Source organism: Dermacentor andersoni, chromosome 2, assembly GCF_023375885.2.
Source record: "Dermacentor andersoni chromosome 2, qqDerAnde1_hic_scaffold, whole genome shotgun sequence".
In the NCBI taxonomy this organism is placed as follows: Eukaryota; Metazoa; Arthropoda; class Arachnida; order Ixodida; family Ixodidae; genus Dermacentor; species Dermacentor andersoni.
In genome coordinates this window covers 120,414,757-120,439,428 of record NC_092815.1, presented here as the reverse complement: position 1 = coordinate 120,439,428, position 24,672 = coordinate 120,414,757, and the positions used below count along the sequence as shown (strand labels likewise).

The following is a 24,672-nucleotide window of genomic DNA, read 5'->3' as shown; positions in this document are numbered from 1 at the left end:
GATCGTCATTACTTGCAGTCAACCTTCAATGAAATACAACTGCCATGGCTGGCAGCAGCTTTAGTGCAGTTGTAGCCACAGCTTCACACTGAGCAGCAGATTAGAAAGACCAGGCTTGGGCGAATATTCTATATTTTAAAATATTTGATTGAATATTATGCTATTCAATACAGCCTATCCCGGATATATCGAACTCGAAGGGGATCGCGAAATAGTTCTATATATCGATAATTTGAAATATAAAATATGCATGTCAAAAGCTTCTCTAACAACTCCACACATCTCAAGGCAGTTTCCCGATGTCGTGACTAATGGGAACTTACCGATCTATGCCTCCAAGGCGTGTAAAAAAACAAAAACACAGCGCGGTGACCAGAGCACTTTATTTCAGAAGAAAAAAATCTGTGACCTTTGCTTGCTTTTTCTTCTGCACCATCAAGTTCATTAAGCTGTCCTCAAGCTTGTTGACAAGTGTCCAAATGAGAAAGCCCAGCTCCTTCCATTGTACCACAACAGCGGCGAATCACGCTGAAAGCTGATGCAAGTTTAGCTGCAGTGCATGGTGGTTGGTTCTCTTCGTCAGAACCTTCACCGCTGCTCGAGTCCGCGTCCTCGTCACCCATGATGTCAGCCACAATCTCCGCATCAGCACGATCCGCTACAGCTTGCACACAGTTGTCAGCGCCGTTTGTCGACACCGCCTGGGATGGCGCCTGGGAATGACGAGAGCTCGCAAAATTCGCTGTCCAGGCATCCAGCGTCATCGTCTTCACTGTCAAGACATCCGTCATCTGCAGCTACCACAAAGCCTGCTTTGCGACCGACGGCTTTTTCTCGCCAGCCTCCACCCGTCGAATGATGTCCGCCTTTGTTGAAAAATCCAAATTCTTGCATTTTTTCGCGGCATTGGCTCCGGAACACGTGCCAAAAGCGTAAAGAAAAACGCACTGCACCACACGAGTCTCAAGCCTTCGCGTTGGCCTCATGAATAAAAGGACAAAGAATCGAAAGACACACCGCTTCGAGTGTCCGCACTACCACAAGCCAAAGCTGCACTGACCTCGTTCGTCTCGCTGCGCCAGCGGTGTCAGCCAACCAAAACACAGGAAACGGGTGCCTGCGGTCAGCGTGGTTTCTCCCTCCCACTTCCCTTTTACACCCAATCGCACTCCAAGTGCTCCTTGTCACGTGCCTTTTACCCACACGCCCCTTTCTCAGAGTGCGGGGCGGCATGCGTGAGATCGCGGGATCATCGCGAGAGCTTCGTGAGGAGAAGCGCACTTTCGGGGGTGGGATGCGATGGGAGAAGCGCACTTGCAGGGGTGGGGTATGGTGGGGCGCAGCTAAGCACGAGGTTCGATACATCGATATGCCAGTGCACGGGAGTTCTATATACGCGAACAATAGCGCTATACTTTTGCATGGGATTCCCAAGGGGATTTTCCAACTGTTCGATATAGGCAATAATTCGATATATCCGGGTTCGACTGTATAAGTTTTGGCTCTAATTTAAGTATTTGAAGATTTCGACGTATTCACAACAAATTAATATGCATTTTCCTACGTACAACAGCCTGAAAAAAAAAAAGGCAAGACTGCATACATAACCTGCAAAAATAACTGCATACAATGCCTAAACCCTATTACAATAAGCGTCTTCATTTATCTGTTTCACAGCGCATGTGGGGCAGTGCTGTTAGAAGCGTACTGCACACATCTGATAGGGTGTATGCATGAGCGGCGACAGCCCAGCGCATTGTGGGTAGCGCGCCACGTTGGTGCACTGTGCAGTAAGGCAAAGTGCGTACTGCCGCACAACTGCATGTCGAATAAATGGTGTCGTGCGCTGCTGTATGTTGCAACAACCGTTCAGAAGTAAAAGAAGATAAGCTAAAGGTGAAGCATCAGAAATGTGAGCTTTAGAATTCCCAAGGTGGGAATTCGCACTTGAGTGCAACGAGACCAGAAAACTTTCTGAACAGCGATATCCCGATGGATCTCCCATATAACTCTACGAGGCAGGAACTTGCTGTGAATCCAGACAAGTGTAGGGTCTGTTCTCGACGCTTATCAGGTACTTAAACCATCGGTGATTTAACTATGCTGCATGCAAGCGTGTCAGATCACGGTCATGAACACTTTTCACTGCAATTTTAAGGGGAAGATGGTATGCGCACACTTAGCATATTCTTTACATAAAGTCAGTGTAAGTATCATTTTTGCTGAAGTTGCGGAATGCATTGCAAGGGCAGAACTTCTGCCCAAGCGGCTGGTTGCATGAGCCATGGCTGAAGCAAGTAGTGGTCGACACAGTGATCATCATCACACTGCTAAACAAACATTTTAGAATTTGCACTTTGCATTTCTTCACAACTAAGGCCAGTACTTCTTTTTTCTTCAATTCAGGTTAACCACTTCCTAATTGCTGTTGACCCCTCCACAGCGAGTGCATTCAGTCTACATCACATCTGCTGTGACGGAGCGCTTGTCAGGATTTCGGTCATCGAAGAGGTCCTTCAGGTGGCCTACAACATGAGAATGCAGTAATGAAGAGTCTTGTTCACATGCTACGTTTCCAAATTAAAGACTATGCAGCGACACATGCTAACTAGAAGCAATATTTACAATGACTTAACGTCAACAAGATCTTAATTGTGTGTGTATTGGGCTGCCTCTAAAATTGCAGTGAAAGATGTGCATTGCTGCGATCCAACAATGCGACCAACATTAATGCGAGACATTACCACGATCCAACATGTTGCGCTACCCACAATGTCCTGGGTCATCACCACTTGTGCATACTACACCCTATAAGTGGCAACACAAACACACCACTGTTCCCTGCCGCAGGCGGCATGAAGTGAGTGTCATGTTTCGCTCTGGCAGCAGCCTATTCCAGCATCGCCCACCAGCTCGATTTCGTTTTGGCTTCCTGTGGCTGTCTGAAAGCACTACGCAATAACAAAAAGAAAATGTGCGTCTCAGGTGACTCAGGCCCAGCAGCTCGATGTTGGCGTCTCATGCTGCAACTATTAGTGCATAGCAGGCACATAAAAACTTCCCACCAAAGTTCCCTGCTTAAAGAAGCTGCTGACCTCAGGCTAAATTCAAGGAGCGCAAACATAAGTTTGCCGAAGCCACAACAATGCTAATTCAGGGCTTGCCATGCATCGCCTTGATTCACACAACCATTAACATTATGTAGATGTAAAGTACAGTTGAGTCTCTCAAATTTTTAATTACTTTGAATTGTATGTTTTCCAGGTTAGTACGTTTATTCTTTTTTTTCTTTTTTCGAAAGCTCATGAATCAGATTTTACTGTATTCGCTTCGAAATTATTCAACACTAATTACTATTCACTTTGTCTTCACTTCCAACCAAAAAATTGATATTCATACAAGCCTATCAAAGCCATTAAATTCCAATTTCTAGAGGAACACAAGCATGGTGATAAGTTTTGCGATAATATGCTTGCAGCCACAGTGTTCAGTAACTAGCACAGAGCTGCCAACCTGTGAACTACAAAATTTGTAAAATCTCCCAGACACCACACTGAGACCTTACGAGGGGTGGGTAAAGAGCATGCACTTTTCTTCAAATGCTTACCCTGATATACGCTTTTTGAGGGACCCATACACACTATAGTAACAAGGATTTACCTTTGCACACAAACAGCACCAAACATGAAACAGCAGACTGACAAGCAACAGATTGCTTTAGGATTGCAGTGGCTCTTACACTGACTGTGCTGTTGCAGATGATTTCGCCAGTGCCAGGAACTCATCTGTATAAACTTGCTCGAAGCCAATAGCCCTCTTATGTCCTTTCACCATCAAGAGACTTCCAACAAAGTTTTCAGTGACCAACAAGGTATACTTTATCACGAACAGGATATATTTTTCATAAAACTGGCCGCAACTTGACTCAGCTCTCGGGGAATCCGTACGGCTGCTGCCAATATGCTTGAATATCCAAGCAGGCGCAGAAATCAATGGGCTACCGTAAACAAATTTGTCTTTGCCTTGTCTTTATGCAATGCAACTTGCTCACCGAAACCGTTGCTGTCGATTATAACATGCTTTATAGTTTATCATATTTCTGCACATATAACACACCAGCTTGACGCAAGATCGTAAATGAGCCCAAATTTGTAACCATTACGAAAAATTAGGGAGAGTTGGCAGGTATGCTATTGAACGATTCCCAACTTTTCTCTTGGATGAGAAAACTTTTGCATGTGGTGACAGCATGAAAAAAGAATTGTGCTACATGGCAGAAATATAACTAAAATTAAGCATTTCACAAACAGCCTCCTAACTAAAGAATAAGGGACTGGAAACAAAATGAATTTTTTTGTTGGCCACGATGGTGTGTGCATCAGAAACTATGCCAATAGGTGCTGGATTAACTACCAAGTGCATGAATTACCATGCAATTCTTGTAATTATGATCCCCACAAACTAGCAATACATTATAGCATTGCACAATTTCTTCCTGCAATGCTTAAGGAAGGCTTTCTAGCAAAATGGGCAGAATACTAATGCATAGTGCAACACGTTTCAGGGCAGATATCTTACAGCTGCTGCAAGTCTAAGGATTCCTATCAAGTGAGCATGTACTACACCAAAAATAATTATTAGTTCATTAAAATGTTTATTCCCAGCTATAGCACAACTCCCGATGTCAACCACTTCTATGGATTATGACCAACAAAAGTTACTTTGTTGACATTTACTGCAACACATATTTCTTCCTCTAAGTCTAAAGCAACATGCTACGTACTTCACGAAAGGTACTACCTACCGCCAACAATGAGATAGACATCTGGGAAGGCGGATTTCGCTTGCATTAGTTGCCTTGCATGGCCTTGGTGGAACAAATCGTAGATACCATCGGCATACACCCTAATTGGCCGAGGCGCTGAAAAAGCAAGAAAGTGCACATTATTTTAACATATACCAGTCCATCAGCAGCTGCTTGCATTGAAGGCGTGTCACAACAGTGAGTGTGAGCAGGAAAGCTACATATAAGCCCTTTCAAATTGTTACACTGTATACAAAAGCTAAAGCCCTAAAGGCTTCTCTGCACCAGAACAAATGCGCCATCACATACAGGTTGTGAGTAAAAAAGAAAGTTGCAGTTCCCTCGGTACTATCAGTGTCACTGATAGCTAATGCATTATTATGTGCAGCAAAGCTCGTGTCGTTTGGCGTCTCACCATGTTCACTAAACATTTGCAGCAGCACACAAACTATTGACTTTGCCAAACCAAGAATTTTGCTGCCATCTCTTATGTGGTCTTTCACTTACTGCTACAAGCTTCACTCCACTACTTTCACCTTGTAGCTGGTTTAGTACTGTATTGAGCCCCACAGCATGCACCACAGCGACCACTGGCTCATGATGCAATGCTTCTTAGTGCTTATATTTCGCCAATGTCATGATGGTTGGAGCTTCAGCTCTGGAACACCCCATTATTGCAATTACTATGTTGTCTTGAAATTAAGTGCATCCTCTGTTCTCAAGCTGGAAGAGCCTTGAAAAAGGCCCGAGTCTCCAGCGCCTCTTTGATTATTGTTATCATACCACTACGAAATGCCTTTATGAGTGCCCAACTTCCCCAAAATTAACCTTGAAAACAAGAGAGTCACCCCAACGCACGATGATGTCGTGGTAAGTTTTAGTGTCTTCCAGTGCCAGGCTAGCTACGCTCAGCACAAGCTTTTTTGAAAAGACAACAGGAGTAACAGGTACATTGCAACGACGACAATAAATGCGCTTGCAAGTTGTAAAGAAGACTAAATGTATACACTGTAAAACAAACAACTCAAGTTGCACAAACATACCAAGAGAAAATGTACACAGAGCAGTTGGCAAGGCACACTAACAAGTCCATGTAAATTCAAACCTGCCACAAAACAAGCACACTGGGTTAAGTTCCCTGAGCAGGGTCACATGTTGGGCTGACTTTCTGAGAGAAAAAAGGCAAAAAGTTGACATGCAACAGCTCCTGCGTGATGTAGTGCTCCCTCCTGGTTTATTTTGTTCCTAAATGCATGGAAGACAAGCCTGCTTAGCAAGCCTTCCATGATGTGGCCTTCACTGAAATGGTGTTTACTTTTGAGACATTTATTTTGCATATTTGTTTTGCAAGTCTATGAATCTCACAGAATATGCAAGATATGCGAGCAGTACACGATGCATCCGCACCAGTACTGCTATAAACCCTGTTGTGTGGTACACAAGATGTGCTAGACGGAAAACTGTTGGTGTTTTTGCTGTTTATCAGTGCCCAATACAAGTAGAGCAGAACCTCAACAAAATTGCTTTTTTTTTTTGCCGATCTTAGTTCCACAGAACACCACATACTTTTTTCGCGTGATTGAGAGGGAAAAGGTAATTTTGTTTTGCATTTTAAGCTTGATACTCTTAAGGAAGGTCACTAACAGCAGTTGAACCAAATTCAATCAGCTTCATTTATATCGATGTAACATCCTAACGCCTCGCACCAACACATCTAAGACTACTGTTATCAACAAAAGAAATTTACAAGGGGCAGGAGATGTTGTGGAAGTAAATTTTCAGTGGACAGAATTAATGACACCCAAAGTGGTTGATTTGCTTGGGTGGGGAGGCGAGTGTAAAAAAGAAGTGGAAGAAATCTAGAGACTAGAGGGAAGCATCGCATGAAAATATTCAGGCATGTTTATAATGATAAAAAGAAAGAGCACATGGAAACTGCAACAAAACATGTGAGCATTAACGTGATTGCAAGCGACCGTTTCTAGTCTCCTTGCACGATCGCATCAATTTCATAATTTATTCCGTCTGCAATACCAAGCCCGAGAAATTGCAGGAGAGATGAAGGTTGAGTGAAGCATATTGTGTCCAAATTTGTTAATGCACAGCTCGAAGCATATTTTCATAATACACCAGATAATTTGAGTGATGTACTTGTTCATACAGTACAATGTGGCAGGTAACTTTTGTGGCTCTTAAGCATACTTGCCTAATGTGTCATTATGTGGACGCAATTCATTTTTAGGCTAACAAACTTCCAGATGCATCACTTTTAATTTTTTAGGGGAGCTTGATCACACCAGTAAGACCTATAAACACAAATTTTCACAGCATTTAACAATTCCTGCAGACTGAATTGATCTATGGAGTGGAACATCCCGTGGGCACATAGTGGCTATTAAAGTGCTGTAGCGGAAGGTTCCGTAAAAACTGACAGCCTGGTGCTTGTTAATGTTCACTCTATGCTTAGCCACATAGTGGCTATTGAAGTGCTGTAGCAGGAGGGTTCCGAAAAAACCGACAGCCTAGTGTTCTTTAACCCTTTAACCGTCAATTTACCTTCTGAAAAACGTACCAATATTGCCAATTTGTTTTAAGTAGTCATAATTTTTTACATGCAATTCTGATTCTGAAAATATATTCATTGATGTCTGTTTAGAATTCGCACGGAAATTAAAAAGAAAAAAAAAACTGCTGTTGAGGGCGGCTTTCCCTCAATGCATGCCGTGGTGATGGAGCATTGGTGTCTCCAAAACTTGCTTTGTTGACCAATACATCCCAACTTGAGGTTTGCCGACAATACCCTGCAATATTATCAGCGCAAGGAAGACCATAATCTCACCACAGTCTACCGGTTTCCATGTAGAACCCCAAGCAGCAAAGTAGGCTACCACATAATGGTCTCTCTCGGTGATGATTAGGTCAGGGATGTTAAAATACATCACGAGTCAAAAAATACATGAAACCAGCTGAGAATGTCATTCTTGTGAGTGGACCGCCGCAAGATCCCGGGCACTCAAGAGAATGGAAACCGCAGAGGCGCAGGTGGTGGGTTATCAGTGTTCACGCGCTGCCACACACATGCACTGCTCAGTAAGTCACCGTCGTCATCGCCATCGCTCTCGTCGTCACCTGAAGCAATATCCAGGGTAAAGACAACACCCGAGTCGCTGTCGGACACAAAACTCCATGTCGTCACTAACACTGCTTTCTGTACGGCTCCAAGAAGCACCTCTTTTTCTTGGAGCATCGCCGACACTGGCATTCTTCTTGCGAAGCACCATTATGAAATGACTGTTGCCAAGCTTAATTCACGCGTGAAAGGCACAAAATGCAGTTTTTCATAGACAACTACCGCCATCTAGGCTTGAAAATTGCAAGCAATTGACGACCTTAATACGTCTTTGGCGGCGGAAGGAGCAGAAAATCGGGTCGGAGGAGGGTGACTCATCGTTGGCGATACTGTACAGCTCGGGGTTGGCGGCTAAAGGGTTAATGGGCACTTAATGCTTAGTACATGGGCATTTCACATACCACCCATGATGGAGTGCAGCTGTAGCAACCGAAAACTGAACTCACAACCATTTGTTCAGTAGCAGAATGAGGAGGGTCAATCTCTGACACTGATCCTTACATATGGCACAAACAACATTATAAAATTTTATGCCTTCTGAAAAGCAGGCACAAGAAGAAGCAAAAAACGTAGAGCAAAACATAAGCATACCCTGGCCTGATGCTGCCATTTCCTTTGTAATCTTGATAGTGTAGTCACACCTCTCTCGCTCCGCCACCGCCGTAGGCTCATCGCTGAATGGGGCTGGTGAGCAGAGTGTCTGTAAAGAAAAAAAAAAACCCTAAAATTTCACCCTGCTAAAACACCTAAGAAGTGCGTGTGCTCAAGCATTATCTTCGTTAGCTGCAGCCAACAAAAATATCTGAATAGGCAGCAGGAAACCTGACCTTGACAGCTGAAAATTATGAATCCATAGACACATGAATCACACATATATAGCAGCATCTACCATGGCTCTGCGGTAGGTACATGGCACATCTACCAACAAACATGCCTCAAATGAACTCGCAACAAAGTGCTTAGGATGAAGCAAAGAGCAAGATTAAACCAGGACATTCGCAATAAACTGCTTCCTCCTAATGCAGTCAACTGGCTATAGAGTTCGAAATATCAGCTTGCTCAAGCAAATTTTAAAATTTTGGTGTCTACTACATTTGCATTAATGCATTTTACACAGCTCAACCAAAACAAGGCTTTCAGTTAGTTCTGAGGTTGTGGCTTTCGAAAAGCAGTAAGATGCCCCAATAATGGCCAACAAAAGAGAATTGTTAAGGCACAAACCATCAAAATGTGGCCATGTCGGATGTTCAGGTGACAATCCATTCAAGCAAGCCATTATTCTGTTTTGAGCCCTATTTTACACAATGTTTGTTAATTCTAACATACATCTGTGGTTCTTGAATATCTTTATCACTGCTAGTCGGCAGCAAGTTGTTTCTACACAAAGATGATAACAAACAGACATGTAAAACCCGTACCTTTTGAAATCTCAGAAGCAGAATGTCTACTTGTACGAGTTCTCAAGTTGTTGAACACGTGTGCAACGGATCACTAAAAATCAGTGTGATGAGAAGTTGAAAAGGACATTCGATAACTACATCATAATGTTCTAACACAGTATTAGTATCTACAAGCATTCTTGAATAATGAAGCACAGACAACTAAGGTCACTCCAACAGCACTAAACGATAAATCCTGAACACCTGTTTTGAATAGTGTGTCATAAACATGTATCACTAGTGTTACATAATAGGGAAATCATGTAATAAACTGTGCACGAAGCCTATTGTAACTTATTTGGACGTAGGCCACATTTGACAGAGACAGTGTGCTGCAATGAGCCAAACTGTATTATGTACAGTTAAATAAAACAATGGTCAAATAAATAGATGTTGAAGACATTGAAGCTCACCAAAACCCTTCCTGCAAAACACCACAAAATGCAATAAATCAAACTACAAGATGCTCAAATACAGTGCTAAATGCAAAAATAAAATGAAACATGATTGTATACAATTTAGATGTTTTCATTTCCATGCCTTACAGTCACTAATGATAAGTTTAGCATCACGCCAGAAGAAAGTCTGACGAAAAATCACTACCAATCATCAAGGCTTCAACAGAAGCATACTTGGTGACAAGGATGTACATTTAATTGCCACGATCAGTTGACACTGTACAAATTATGAATGAAACCAATTCGGACAACCTGAACAGTTGCTTCATGCAGCTACTTACTGTATGAGTCATGACCATATGCCTTCTTATGACAGACTCTGTTACACAAAAGTTTGGCACAACATTAAGAGTAGACAATGAGCAGAACTGTGTGCCGATTGGAGAAATCAAATGAAAATGTTATGGAGAACTGATACACCCACTGGGCATAGAAGCATTAGTCATTTAGGTGAAGAATGCACAAAGTGCAAAACATTCACTCACAAAGGATGCAAGGAATAGCCAATCCATTTACATGGGATGAAACACTACCTAACACATTGTCTCCTGTGAAACCTGCCGATATCACAAAGCAAAGAGCGATCTCCTGCAGGGACCACATTGATGACAGGCCAGTGCACGATCATAACACCGAGCATTTCTCAGATTGTAGTGAGGAGAGACAGTGCACGCCATCCTCGGCTCACGCCACAAACCACCATGATAACCTACATAGCGTCCGACAAGGCTCCAGAGGTGCCAGGATACTCGTACACACTGCTGTTATCGTACGTTCCGGCTTGCCACAGTTCTCGCAAGCCACAACACACTCCCTTTAGTATAAGCATATTCAAGCACAAGGGTAATGTCATCTCAATAATGGTTACAGGAATAGCTCCGGATGCCTGTCGAATGGTGACATACCTGGTTCACACACTGTTAAACAAATCCAATCATCAGACTCTGCGAGCGCGATACCTGTCAACATTAGCTGTTTGCTCTTTTCACTTCCTGGCTAAACTAAGACGATTGTCAGCACCACACAGGAAAAAAACAATAATAAGAGCAACTTACCATGCGTTTTGTGGCAGGTCCATCTAGTGAGACAGCATTGTCCACGCGCGTCCTTTTCCTTTGGGATCCAGACATGCTTGTTTGGACAGGCTTCCTCAAGCCTGAAATGACCACGAAAAGCACAATTTTGCAGTTTTTGACAAAATAAAGTAAGGCAAGTCGGAAGCCTTTTTTGACCATCACTACGACAAGCGTGTCCATATATCATACCAGGCGTACGCGTTTTGTTGGGAAACCCTGGAAAACAAAGTATGCTAAAAACGAGAAAAATACTTCGGCATCGTACGCAAATTAAAATTATTGCGCTTTCGAAATGAAATCCAAGCGTACCAAGCTCACCACGTGTGTTTTCCACTAAAGAACTGCCAAACCAAGCAGAAGGGGAGCTGACTGGAGGAACTCCCAAGAAACCCCCCCCCCGAAGTTAATCTTATCGCACCGTGGAAGTTGCGTGCCTGAAGCTCAATTTGAAGGCTCAGATAATGGAAAGGAAAGCTACTTCTCTCCGCTAAAGGGCATGTCAAAGCAACTTCAGCCTTGGCTGCCAGCCGCCTTGGCAGACAATCAGCTCTTCGCTCGTCTGCTAGACACGACGAACAAAGTTCAACACTCGACGCGAGAAACTCACGTAAAGGCAGCAACCAATGGTAGGAGGCCGAGGCACTCGAACGAGCTACATGCGTCACGCCGCCGACAAGACGCACAGAAACCACAGCTTGCGCATCTGCCAACACCTTCAATCGGCCCGATCGGTTTAGCATAAACGAGCGTTTCCCTTCCTCACTCGTCGTCTTGGCGGCCTCGTCTGGATCGACTGCGACGTGTCTGACCGCGCGATTGCGCAATGGTCCACGCATGCACAATAAACACTGCACCTGATGAAAGAAAGCCTGGTCCATGACTCAAACATTACAGCATCGACATATGTTGCTCAGCCGCAGCTGCCAAATGCAACAACTAACGCTGCACGTTGCGCCTTCTACAAAGCGTGCGTTCGAAAAGCTCTCCAACACGCCCATATATTGTTTACGTACCGCGACGACGTCTATGAAGACTCGTGAAAACAGGGTGCTTCGCGACAGTGTGTCGAGAAAAGTGGCCTATCGCAATTTTCGCGCAGTCGGTGTTGAGCTGTGCTTTACGAATCGATGCGAACTCTACGGAAAGCTCATTCATTCAAACGCAAGACACCCTCGCTGACCTCGTCCTTGTTTCGGTGCCAATAGAGCCGGTGACTCACAAGAAAGGAAGTATCACTGCACCAAGGTCAACGCCATGCTGGTGAAAGGATTAAAACGTGCCGCAGGTCCGAGTGCGCCGCTAGCATGCGTAAGCATCTAAACTAAGCATTAAATTCTAGTCGTGTGTGGGAAGCTATCTCAAAGCACTGAGAGTCGTGCAATAATGACATCACGGGAGAAATGAGAGACAGGCACTGAGTCTGCAAAAGAATGCGATGAAACTTACAAAACTGGCTAAGTGAACAACATGCGGAGTGCGCCGAGGGGTAAACGCGCAATTATTTTACGCTCAAGTAAGAATACCGCAGCAGAAAAAGCCGTCGCAGACGTTCCAAACAAATTTGTCACGTGACCGTTTTTGCGCCTCATAGCTTAGAATTGTCCTTTCTTCAAAAAAATAATTGTAATTTTCTGTGGCGCTACTAGTGCTTCATAAACTTGCACACCAGAAATGTAAATTAGTAGTTCACTCCAAAATTAACGCATAATAATAAAAATACGTACTAAATTTATTTTCAAAGTTCTGAAACTTACGAAGATTTGCTTTATATTATTAGTTTTTAGAAGATCGTCGGCGGGCTATTGCAGTTCCTGTTTACACTGGTTTCGCGCCAAATTTCTCGCACGCTGCGCTTTCACCGTTTTGTACCGCTTACGCGTAAGGCATGGAAGATGATTCTGGTAAGTAAATATTTGTAGTGTGCTGTGTTCGAGCAAATACAACCAGTCGCCTGTTTCAGACTCGTTCGTCAAAAACAGAGCTAAGCGTCAGAGGCCCGATAAAGCAGGCAGGTTTGCCGCGCTCGAGAGGCTCAAGCAAGTCAAGCAAGGAACTCGGAGCAAATATGAAGTATGATCTTTCGGCGTAGATAAATTTATACATTCTTTTTTTTTCTTCGTCTCTGATTTTTCACTTTGCTAGTGCCTAGTCGTGCTGAGTTCTGTTGCGTGATTGTTTCTTCTCGCTCCAGCTCAAAGAAGAAACTTCAGTTTATGATGAAGTGGACGAGAACGAATATTCCCGTCTCGTACAAGAACGTCAAGAGAAAGACTGGATCATTGATGACGGTAATTTAATTTCAGAAGCATATAACTATAAGGATAGCAGGGATGCTTTTGGCGACGTCCGGGGCCGCAGAATTGTTGACTGCTGCCTTGCCGACGTGATAGCCACGGGTTTCGTTAGCATCCAAGCAGCTGGTAAGAATTCAAATGAGCTGAAGCGCTTCTACAGGTCAGTGAACATGATGGTGAAGGGCATCTGTAAGGAACGTTAACCGCTGGAAGTATAATTCTTCTGTGGCTTAATGCGCATTTGTTTCGCTTTCTAGATGGAACTGGTTACGTAGAAGATGGGAGAGAAATTTTTGACGATGACGTTGAAGAAGCGGCATATGATGCTCCCAAGAAAGGTATTAACCTGCACTATGTTGTCTAATAGTAGTTACTGACTCAGTTGCACAATGTTACGTAAATACTGTTTCCCTGCTTTCAGCCAAAGCGGCCACCAAGAACTCCTACCGGCCTCCAAATGCGAAAAAAACAGGAGAAAAGGCTGGCACCATTGCAGCTATGTTTAGTGCACAACAGCCAAAGAAGAAAACAGAGGTATTTGTTGTATTATTCTCATCAGTTGTGTTGCACTGATGTTAACAGGGTATTCTATACATAAACTTGAAAGGCTTACAATATAGGCATAATGTGTCATGTTTTGCCTATGCAGCAATATTTTCAAGGAAGAACGGCCCGGTCATGAGCAAGCCCTGTTGCGCTCAACACCGAGCTCGAGAAAAAAAAATTAGAGAGCAACAGTTCTTCTTTACGTGTTGCTGAGTTGTGTAAGAGAGGTTTAGATTAATACTCTATTATTGTTGTAAGGGGCTCTTCAGTCAAAGACGCAGCATCGGCCCAATGGCCTGGAGCTTGATCAGCCCAGGCAGAGATGATGCAACATAGAATAGAAAACAAGACATTTACTTGCATCATTTGGTAAAGAGCTCAACAAGATGCTCACAAACAAAATGCGATGTGTCGCACAGGAAGAGGAAAGAGCCATAGATGAGAGCATGCTTAATTGTCGTTCCAGGCATGTCACCTCCATGCTGCTGCTGTCCTGTGTCAGATGGGTCTCATTCTCCGACATGCAGTGAGAAAAAGAGGCTTCGCAGCAGGGCACAAATGCATACAAAGAGGCCAATGTACACAGGCACGCTTGTTCATGTTTGGCGCTAGAAGTACTGGTCTTTCAGCATTTTGAAGCTTTTGAAATGTCCAAGTTGTCTGTGCGACAGCTTGAAGCACTTTGCATTGTTCTTGGCTGTGTGACACAAATCTTTGTCACAGAGGCAAGCCGTAACACTAGCTATTATTGGTGTAAGGTACATAACAACAAGCACTGCAAGATCAAGAAAGTGAATGGAGTTAATCACCAATTAAAGCAAACCAAGGAGGAATGAATGTGGACATTGTGGATTACATCAGCATGTCGGAGATTGATCCGAATACATGGGCAAATGACATGGCTTCTGAAAGATAATGCCTGTTTGATTGCAGCTAAACCTTTCAAGGCTTAAAGATACCAAATATTAACGAGAATGCACATTACCACTGATTTCCTGAATTCAAGCCACCATACAGCCTCGATTGCATTGGGGCACAATGGACGGAAATGTGAATGAAAAGCATTGTGGCACCTAATAATGCCTCCAGGTCTGCATAAATCATGTGATAGTGTGCATGACTAAGGAGCAGGTGAAGCATGCCTGCACAAGTAACAGACCCAGGCTTGCAATTTCTGGCCTCTAGGAAAAGCTACTTCAACCGTTAGAATTTATTTTCAAATTTGTGAGTTTCATGCAAATGGGCTAATTCTTAATTTTGTACATACTAATGTACCTACTAATTCTATAATTTCTGAACATACTAATTCTTGATTTATTTTGGAAAGAGTAAATATGGGCTACAAGTGGCTTCTAGATGCCATTGCATTGACTTCATCAGTCTTTTGTATATGTACCAGTAGTATGTTTAGTACAATTATTATTTGATGTGGTTACTGAACAAGTAGTACAGGCATGTTAAGCATGATCATTGCTGTTTCAGTGGCTGTCCTTGGGCACACTAACTTTCAGTTGCACTTTCACTTCCAGAAAAACATTACCGTGAATGATGATGAGCTTATCAACAGCATTTTTAATTCTGTGACAAGCACAAGTAGTATGGAAACAACACCAGCTGCCTATTCCTTCAAGCCAAAAGATAAAGTTGTCCAGCATCCCTCGCTATCAAGGTAACATCTTGCTTCCTTTTGCGCAGATATCTGTAAAAAGAAAGTGTTCCTCTAATCTTGTTGGTGAATTTCATTTCTGCCAGTGTTCTTGCTTCTGTTTCTCCTTTTTTTTTTTTGTGTGTGTGTGTGTGTGTAAGCTGTCAACAACATAACCTTATTATGCTGGTGAAACAGAGAGAGCCAACAAGTCTTAGTGATATTTATTATGCTTAACATAAATTTTAAGCTACTTCAAGGCCATTTCAAGTCATGGCGAGACCATGACTTATACACATAGCCTGGCAGCGAAGAAAATGTTATTACGCTTTTCACTTACTCTACTTTCAGCAGTTTATTACCCATAAACTCCATATGATTAAGCCAATGGAAGATAAATGAGTCAGATTTTTTTTTCTTTTTTCCTAGAAGCTAAAGTTTTAAAAATTAAAGGCACTCCGGACGCAAGTTGAACCAAATGCATAATGTTGGCACTGGCCTACAGTTACTCAGGCTATCTTTTTATTTTCCCCTTAACTAACGGACTAGTTATGTTTAGTTAATCAACTTCTTAAGTATTGGCTGCAGACCCCAAGTGTGATACACAAAGTTGCAGAGCACCTTGAGAAACCTCTCAATAAATTGTTTCCAACACGATATATCTCATGTGGTCCTTTTTTCCTCATTCCAAAGAAAGCCCATGAAATACGAAATAATACCACATGATGGGGTGCTTGTGCCCTGTTGTGCTGCTCTCAAGCTTGCGATAGATGAACAAGGTCGGCTGCAGCAAGACTGGCCTGCGACAGGGCGTTACGCTTGGTGTAGGTGTCTAGGCGTGTGGCTCTTAGCATGCAGCATACATGCTGCTGGCCGAGAGGTGCCGAAGTGATAAAGCATCTAAGGCCAGAAACAAGAAAAGACGGAAGCAGCATTTTGATTCTGCTTGAAAGAAGCAAAGGGCGAAGCGCGTGGGAATGATGGAAGGCGATGACGGCTGCTACAATTTTGCCTTTGTACACAAATGACCTTGTAGTAGTTTTCGAATTGAACATGATGCTAGAACTTTAAACCTTAGGGCTCGAATAACAGCAGATAAATCACACGGGGACAAAACTAAGTAATGGTAAAAAAAGAACCTTGGCTATGTTCAAGGAAGATGGCGTAAGTCTTCTTCAGACGATGACTCTTTTCGCACTGGCCCCGTCTGCTCTCCTTCTCACACTTACTGTCTGCCAGACATTCTTTTTTAATTTCACACCCCGCATGTGTGCATCACTTCGTGGTAGCGGTATTGGGTGGCTGCGTCTGGCTTCACACTTGTGCACCATGACCGGCGCGTCAGTCCCTGAGAGAGTGCACCCGCAGGCTGTTCCAGTTTACCGGATGTAGATCATACCTTACATACCTCGTTTGCACCAATCCCAGCGAACTGCAATATATCCAGTGCTCCTCAGGCGCCTGTATCCCTGCGTGTTCTCCACAGCAACGCTATTTGGCTGTGACCAACATTGAGCGGCAGATATGGCTTACTCCAATGAGGAAATAGCGCATATGGTTTTGGCTCTAGGTGTGTCAAGTGGACATATAAGGCACGCAGTTGAGCTATTTCAATGCTGGCATCCAGGTACGCATCGGAGCTCAATGACAATTGTGCGTGCATATGAAACGCTGAGATGGACTGAGACTTTCACGAAGAAACGACATACATCTTTAATCCTGGGTGGGGATGTGGAGACACATATTCTGTCAGTTTTCTTCAGACCCACATGCAAGTGTTCGTAGTGTGGGGGCTGAAGTTCGAGTGTCAAAGTCTTCAGCGTGGAGAGTACTTAAGAAGAGGCAACTTCATTCGTACCTCGTGCAGCTGCACCAGATGTTGGAGCCTCGCAATTTCCGAAATCAGTGGATTAAACTGGAAGAGGACCCAGGCTTTGTCAACAAAATACTGTGGACCGATGAAGCTACCTTCTCGCGCCCAAGTGAACATCCACAATGCTCACTACTAGAGTGACTAAAACCCTCACTGGGTTTTGAAGACACATCACCAATATCAGTGGTCAGTTAATGTTTGGTGTGGAATTTACGGTGGCACTATCATTGGCCCCATGTTTTTTGATAACACACTTATAGGTGAAAGATACGTTAACAACTTCCTTGATGGTGTGCTTGGGGATTTTCTTTGCGAAGTTCCATTGGCTAGCATCAAGGATATTTGGTATCGGCATGACAGTACTCCTGCACACAGCAGCAGCAAAGCTTGCAAATGGCTGCATGAAGTATTCCCACAGCAGCGGATTGGACGGCATGGGCCCAGTGCTTGGCCGGCACGGTCGCCAGATATAACTCCCCTCGCTTTCTTTCTCTGGGGCTACGTCAAGGATCAAGTATACTGGACACCAACCACAACATCAAAGAACCTAAAAGAAAAAAATAAGGCAAATCTGCAACTACATCCCTGATACCATGATCAAGAACGCCTTGGAAAATGTGCCTATGAGATGCTAAATGTGCATTGCAGCACAGGGTCACCTCTTCGAACACGCGTTATAATCAAAAGGCGCTTCTTGGATTGAAGGTCACTGGAAAATCATTCCAGCCCCAACGCCGCCTCCCCACCCAACCCCATTACACTTCATCGGCAGGCTGCCAGCTCTTGCCCATTTCAAGCACCAAAAAATAAAGCTATGTTCTTATTCTCTTTCATCTCCTTAGACGCTTTATCACTTTGGAACCACTCAGCCAGCAGCACGCATTTGCGCCGTCATGCGATAAAAGCCACATGCCCAGATATCAGCACTAGACATAATGCCCTGTTGCGGCCAGTCTCGCTGCAGCCAACCTTGTTCATCCACCGCACGCTTGAGAGCAGCTCAATAACAGTGCACAATCACCACGTCACATGGTATTTTCTCATATTTTGCAAGCTTTCTTTGGAACGCGGAAAGAAGGACCACGTGAGATATGTCATGTTGGAAACAATTTATTGAGAGGTTTCACAAGGTGCTCTACAACTTTGCATATCACACTTGGGGTGTGCAGCCAATACTTAAAAAGTTGATTAATTAAACATAACTAATCCGTTCAGCACTCTAGGCCAGTGCAAACATTATGCATTCAGTTCAACTCGCGTCCGGAGTGCTCAATTTATGTGGGACAACTTGTATATGCTGTGCAAAATAGCAGGTCAACACAATTCATACAAATATTTGCCATGCTAAAACGAGATATAAAGCACACACATAGTAGAACACAAACAACACCAGTGTAGATGACCACCTTCTGACTAGCGAAATGTGGGATGGAGGACGCGCTGGTCGGGGAGGGGCGTGGATTGACACAGCACGATAAAAAGTTAACTACAATAACTTATATTTAACTTTTGGCAAGAAATTTTCTCTTGCAATACAGTCTAACCTCGATATATCGAACACGGATATATCGAATTATTGCGTGTATTAAACACTTTCTATATCACCTGGAAAATCGCGTGCATTTTTAATTTTTTATTTCGAAGGTGGTCGGACGTAAAATAGATATATCGAACTCTGCCATCCCAGACCACGTGTGCTCTGCTGACAGGCAGTGAGCTTTCTTGCAACACCCTCGAAAATAGTGGTGGCGCGATGGGCGTTCCCTGTTGCAGTGCACCATAGCTGCACATATCGATAGCACAGAGGGCGCCATTTGAACGTAGTGGCGTACACACAAGGCGGCTTTGCTAGTTCGACAACGTCAATGACGCATTGCATTTGCCGCACTGACTCTTCAGTGCTGCGCTCTGCACCTGCCGCGCCTCGCGAGAACTGGTGGTTGCATCGCTCACTGGGCTCACTCACAGACGCCTTGGCAGACCCCACTTAATGCTTTGTTATTGACAGTGTTTCAAAATGCTTCTGTTGACGGATGTGGAGATCACAGCAGAAATAGCTGCCAAACGAAGATGCTGCCGAGGTTGATCCCGCAAGCACTGATGTTGCCCCGCTCCCGACTTCAACTGAGGCTGTAGCTGCTTTGGCCTTTCTACGCCACTACTGCGGCACAATAGAGGGCACCGGCCTACCGCTTATGGATCGTTTAGACTATGTTGAAGACTCCGTGTTTAAGCACGCGGCTGGCAGGCTGCAGTACTTTCAGCCAAATAAATAAATACTTTGTGTGAAGCTTCAAGTGAGTACAGTCGAACCCGACTATATCGAACCCGTTTACATCGAATTATTCTATATATCGAACAATTTCTGGTCACGGTATAGTTACAATGAGTATATATAGCAAAAATTACGCTTACATCGAACAAATATAGCAGTGACTCCTGATATATCGAACGTCAAGCGGCGGAAAAGTGCCCCCAGAAGTTGGCTTTCCCACGCGGTAGCGGGGAATGCCGGCGGCACGGCTCCATCCAACCGCTCTCCCTACCCTGACCGCGCTGCCTCGGGCTGTTCGGGCGAGCCGTCGACACTCCCCCTGTCGCGCATAGTGGAGTCTATTAGGCCACATCCTCCCTCTTTCTCTATCATCTTTCACTTTCCACTCCCTCTCCCCTGACGACGCTTCGCCGTACTCCCTCACAGGTTGCAGAATCAAGCGTCCTTCCTTTCTTTAGATCACTATCTATCGGCACTCCCCAGCAAAAAATGATCCTGTCCCGCCTACAGCGCTTGCTCAGACAGCCAATCAGAGGCTCTTGTGCTCTCTTAGTGCAAGATGGCGAAAGTGCGAGTTGTCTGGCTGCTTTTCTGGTTTATCGTGTTTGCACCTTGTGGGCCTTCTCCGGCAGTTCTTCCGTGATGAAGCGGCAGAATTCGCCTTTTGTCGTGAAGCTCGAAATCATAACTCGCGTCGAACGCGATGAGAAGTTGGATGTCCCCGCAGCGTGCAAGATTCCGAGAAGCATTCTCGGCACGATTAGGGCTAAAGTGGCCAGACTCGCAACCCGGTGCCCGTGGCGCCCGACGCATATGCACGGCCATGTACGAGGGGTTCTTCATACGTGCCAGTTTCCGCGTGCTCAGTTATGACTGTAAATTCTGATGAATGCGACAAAGCCGTTACCGGTGTTGCCGAAGTTTGGAGCGAGCTGTCAAAATTTCCGGGACATTCGAATCGACAGTGGACGAGTTTGTGAGTGAGTGCAGATGATGGTGTTGCGACCACGGGAGAGCCCGGAAATGAAGACTACATCGCCGACATCGTACCGAGCACAAATGAAAGTAGGCACATTGAGGAAAGCAACTACGGTCCTTTGCCCACATCCTCCGAAGTGATTGGTGTACTCGCATTAGTCCGGTGCTTCTGCGCGAATGCGGAAGGTTGCAGCCTCAGCTGTTACGACTCCTTAGACAACGTGGGAAAGTGCGTGCGTCGCAGGCAGCGAAATTGCCCAAGCAGAAGAAAATGTAGGACTAATTTATGCGAAACTGAGCTAGTTTCTTCAATAAAGTGATTTTATAAATGGTATGTGCTTTTATGACATCAAATTATTTAGCAGGCTTATATCGAATTATGCTCTATATCGAACTGATAGGCATCTTTTTGCAAGTTCGATATAGCCGGGTTTGACTGTATTTACTGCGTCACTATTGGGGCGTGATCGGGGATCATTGTTCGGAGCACGCATTCGGTTGCGCCGCCCACGATTCGCCTAGACCGCGCCGACTTCGCGCAGCTGACGAAGTTGAATAGACCGCGTGCTCCAGGCTGACGACGTTGGCCCGGCCTAGGCCAATTGTGTGTGGCGCGACCGAACACGCATTCCGAACAACGATCCCCCATCGCGCTCTTGATTTATTGATTGATATGCAGAAGTTTCTTACATGTATTTTGCGTGATTTTATATATCGAATTCTGTCTATATCGAACTGTTTCGCAATCACTGCGCTTTTCGATATATCGAGATTTCGACTGTACTTTGTCATCTCTGAAACAGGGGAATAGAGGAACTGATACAAAATTAAGTTCAAATACATATCTGCATAAACAAACCTATTTTACACATCACTGTAATATGCTCCACACGAAACAAAGTTATTAATATCAACATAAAAATTCGACAACTCAAAAAATAGTCACTCGCAAGACAGCTGTGACTTAGTTTCCACACATTACTCATTAAGATCCTGGGAAGCACTCGACGCCACTTGTTTTACTTTCTTGGTGTCATATTTCTTGTTAGATCACACCGCCTTTAATATCGCTCTGTCTGATCGCACAAACTGTTAGAACTCCTGGCAAGTTTGCTCATAGTTTGCCTTTACCAATATTTCTGCCTTGATCAGGCCCACGCTGTGTCAGCTTCGCTCATTGCTCCAAGCTCCCGTCATGAGGGAAAAAATTAATCCGCGAAAGCATTAGTCACTGGAAGGCTCAGCACGACTGAGAGTGCACTACAGTCAAGTTTGGAAAAGCAGCACTTTTAAACATGCTGCTCCACTTGTTCCCTAAACATTCTTTTGATTTTGCTGCGACTAGCTGCCTGATTGCTGGCTGCAGACAGCACAATTCATCATACAGCTTGCCCACGTTGATGGCCGATGTCAACTGGAACGCTGCAACAACTTTCGCAAGGTCACTGAATGTTAGTCCACACTGCAAGTCCAAGCACTGAAGGGGCTTCATTAAAGACGCGGCAGTGCGTGCGTGTTCAACTGGGGCCCACATTGAGGAGATCGGCAGGATGGCGCTCGCAGCTGGTGCCAGAAGCATTCGTCACCGCCGTGGAACGCTCGGCTAGCTGACTTTTTCGGAAACTTGGAGTGCTTGCAGCTAACACATCCTCAAACATTGTGGTCAGATTCAGCTGAAATCAGAGCGCTGCCTAACAATAATAATAAAGTGTGAAATGTGGGACATCTTTGAAAATTTTCGTATCTCTTGTGGGACGCGGGACAATAGCCCTCAAAGCAGGACAGTCCCGCAAGTTGTGGGACGGGTTAGTTGGATAGCTGTTAGAGGGATAGGTGGTCACTCGGTTCCACGTGCAAATAAATACTGGTAGGGTGTGTTTTCTTTTTGCTTGTGATGTTCATCAGTGACCTGTGTCTGCAAACCGTGTGTGCGCTACGTCTACAAATTCTCTTTCTTTATCATTGAAAGACGTTGAGGGCTTGCTTCCACCATAAATCTAACAAACCTTTGTTGTGCTTGCCTTACATATTTGTCAATCTATTTTGTCCTTGGCCTCAGTGGCAGTTTCAGTGTATTTTGTCTGAATGCAGGCATAAACTCGTTGAGTATTTCTTCTGCTTCCTGTGTTCTTCATACTTGGTTCCAGCACTGTTTTTCACCCTGCGACCTAATGCAGCCTTTGTACTGCACATATTTGCCAGCAGGCATAAAGGTTCTTGCTCACTACTGCCAAAAATGCATGGGAGGTTTTTTGCAATAATTCTATTATTGAGCTCTTGGTTATTAGTCATTTTTAAAAAGAAAAAAAGAAAGGGATAAAAGGCCACTACAAGTATTGAGCAGCCGTTGTAAGCAAGTTACGAAGCTGATTTTGCTGTAGACCATTCCCATGCACATGCTATTCTTGGTTTAAGCTTTCATTGACCCCTTGACAGCTTCACCCAATGAGGTTCCTGTTTGTTCACAATTCTGCTCACAAATTGAATAAATTTTTAATTGGGTCAACAAAACCGAGCAGAGAGCCAACCCAAATAAACTCATGTTACCATGAGTACCTATTTTTCGCAATGAATCAGAGTAGTGACATCTACTAGGCACGCACAAATAAGTAGTCTTGATGCATTTCCTCTGTAATCGTTGAAGCTAAACGTTTCAACAGAGTTACCTGCCTGGTTGGGAAAATTGATTAGGACTTTGAGAGTGACTCCAACCAAATAATTTGGTTGGAGTCACTCTGTAACTCTGCAATCTTTGCATCATGTAGGTCACCACTCAATCCATTTGCCAAGGATAAACCGAAGAGCCAGCCTTTGAGGGAATCCATGAAGCCACGTGCCATCCATTATGAGGATGCCAACACCAGCCGCTACACAGAACTAAAAAAGCCCCGTGTCAAGGAGGAGCCGGTCGATATAGATGAGTTTTACAGTGAAGATGTCATGCAGGACAGCCCACACATTGATGAGGATTCCCCTGCTGACGCAGCAGTCAAGCATGAAGGTAAATGAGACAGACTTAATAGTTTTTTATATCGGCTCTCCTGTCTCTCTTTCTAATTTTTCTGTCTTGTTCACTGCTAACTGCTCTAAAAATGGCAAAGCTTCTTTAAATTGGTTTCCCATTGTCTCACAATTTCAGCAATAGATGGCCCTTTGTAAAACCAATTCAAACTTAACCCTTTCAGGCACCAGTTATGTTTATTGAAAACTTGATTTCACCACATTTAATACATATTCAGAATCTAAGAAATCTAACAGCTGCAGAGTAGATAAAGAATTTAAAGCTCTTTTGTGAGTTTTGTCAACATTACAGAATGTAGACACCATGTAAAAGCTCATCACAGCACCATCGAATATAAGAACATCAACTACAGTAGAACCTCCTTCATATGTTTTGGAAAAAAGACATACTAAGCGGGAAAACATTTGGTTTGAAGTCACTAAAAAGATTTGGAAGACTCAATTGTACTTGACATCTACATAACGCAAAAGGTAGCGCCAATCGTTGTGTTAAGAGATGCCAACGTGCATCGACCTGGTGGGGCCCAAGCAACCCAAGACGCACATTGTCGTTTTCTTATTGCAATAGTGTTTTAAGACAGCGACAGGAAACCGAAACGAAATCAAGCTGGTAGGCGACACCAGAATATGATACTGCCAAAGCGAAGCATGACACTCACTTCACGCCGCCTTCAGCAGGGAACGACAGTGTGTTTAGGTTATCGCCTATAAGAACCGTGCTGCATGCTTGCAACGCCACCATGCCTGCTGTGACACATGTAGGTGAAGGCATTTATCGTAGTAGCGTTGGCAGCAATAGCTGTAAATGCAGCATGCGACAACTCTCAAGGAGATTTTCTCGTGTCGGAATAGGAAACTGAGTGTGCAACACACAGGCGGGCAAGTGCTGCAGTGGGTGCTACTGTTCTCGATAGCACATGCCTTGGGCCTTTTTTTTGTTTACATGGGGTCTAGCGGCAAAAAAACATATATGATCGCAGTTTGGCAATATAATGAACGTTGATGCCATAGGATCGTGTCTTTCGGGAACATATATCAACGGGTAAAAAAGAAGTGTAGCTATATTGGGGCGGCTTTCGTGCTCTCGATCAAGAATGACGGCACTGGGAAATCATACGAAACAGGATCGTATC

The 24,672-nt window shown here is 44.2% G+C and overlaps 2 protein-coding genes across 8 annotated transcripts in view; one reads left to right on the top strand and one right to left on the bottom strand.

The window, feature by feature from the left end:
- LOC126541294 (choline-phosphate cytidylyltransferase A-like) overlaps positions 1 to 12,460 on the bottom strand; it is a 66,821-nt gene extending 54,361 nt beyond the window's left edge. The window contains exons 1-5 of one of the 7 annotated variants that reach the window (XM_055076541.2): positions 11,217 to 11,308; positions 11,097 to 11,123; positions 10,887 to 10,987; positions 8,526 to 8,634; positions 4,805 to 4,921 (exon numbers count right to left, since the gene is read on the bottom strand). In XM_055076541.2, coding sequence (XP_054932516.1) covers positions 4,805 to 4,921; positions 8,526 to 8,634; positions 10,887 to 10,961 — 301 coding nt within the window. In that variant the 5' untranslated portion in view covers positions 10,962 to 10,987; positions 11,097 to 11,123; positions 11,217 to 11,308. Of the gene's footprint in view, positions 1 to 4,804; positions 4,922 to 8,525; positions 8,635 to 10,886; positions 10,988 to 11,096; positions 11,124 to 11,216; positions 11,332 to 11,514; positions 11,888 to 12,087; positions 12,194 to 12,353 lie in introns of those variants that run through there. The other 6 variants (XM_050188012.3, XM_055076539.2, XM_050188011.3 and 3 more) reach the window with 6 other exon arrangements.
- A 119-nt stretch (positions 12,461 to 12,579) lies between these two features.
- The window catches only part of PolA1 (DNA polymerase alpha catalytic subunit), a 153,723-nt gene continuing 141,630 nt past the window's right edge, over positions 12,580 to 24,672 (top strand). The window contains exons 1-7 of the mRNA XM_050188005.2: positions 12,580 to 12,808; positions 12,868 to 12,977; positions 13,099 to 13,195; positions 13,459 to 13,539; positions 13,623 to 13,735; positions 15,277 to 15,416; positions 23,284 to 23,519. Coding sequence (XP_050043962.1) covers positions 12,793 to 12,808; positions 12,868 to 12,977; positions 13,099 to 13,195; positions 13,459 to 13,539; positions 13,623 to 13,735; positions 15,277 to 15,416; positions 23,284 to 23,519 — 793 coding nt within the window. The 5' untranslated portion in view covers positions 12,580 to 12,792. The remainder of the gene's footprint in view (positions 12,809 to 12,867; positions 12,978 to 13,098; positions 13,196 to 13,458; positions 13,540 to 13,622; positions 13,736 to 15,276; positions 15,417 to 23,283; positions 23,520 to 24,672) is intronic.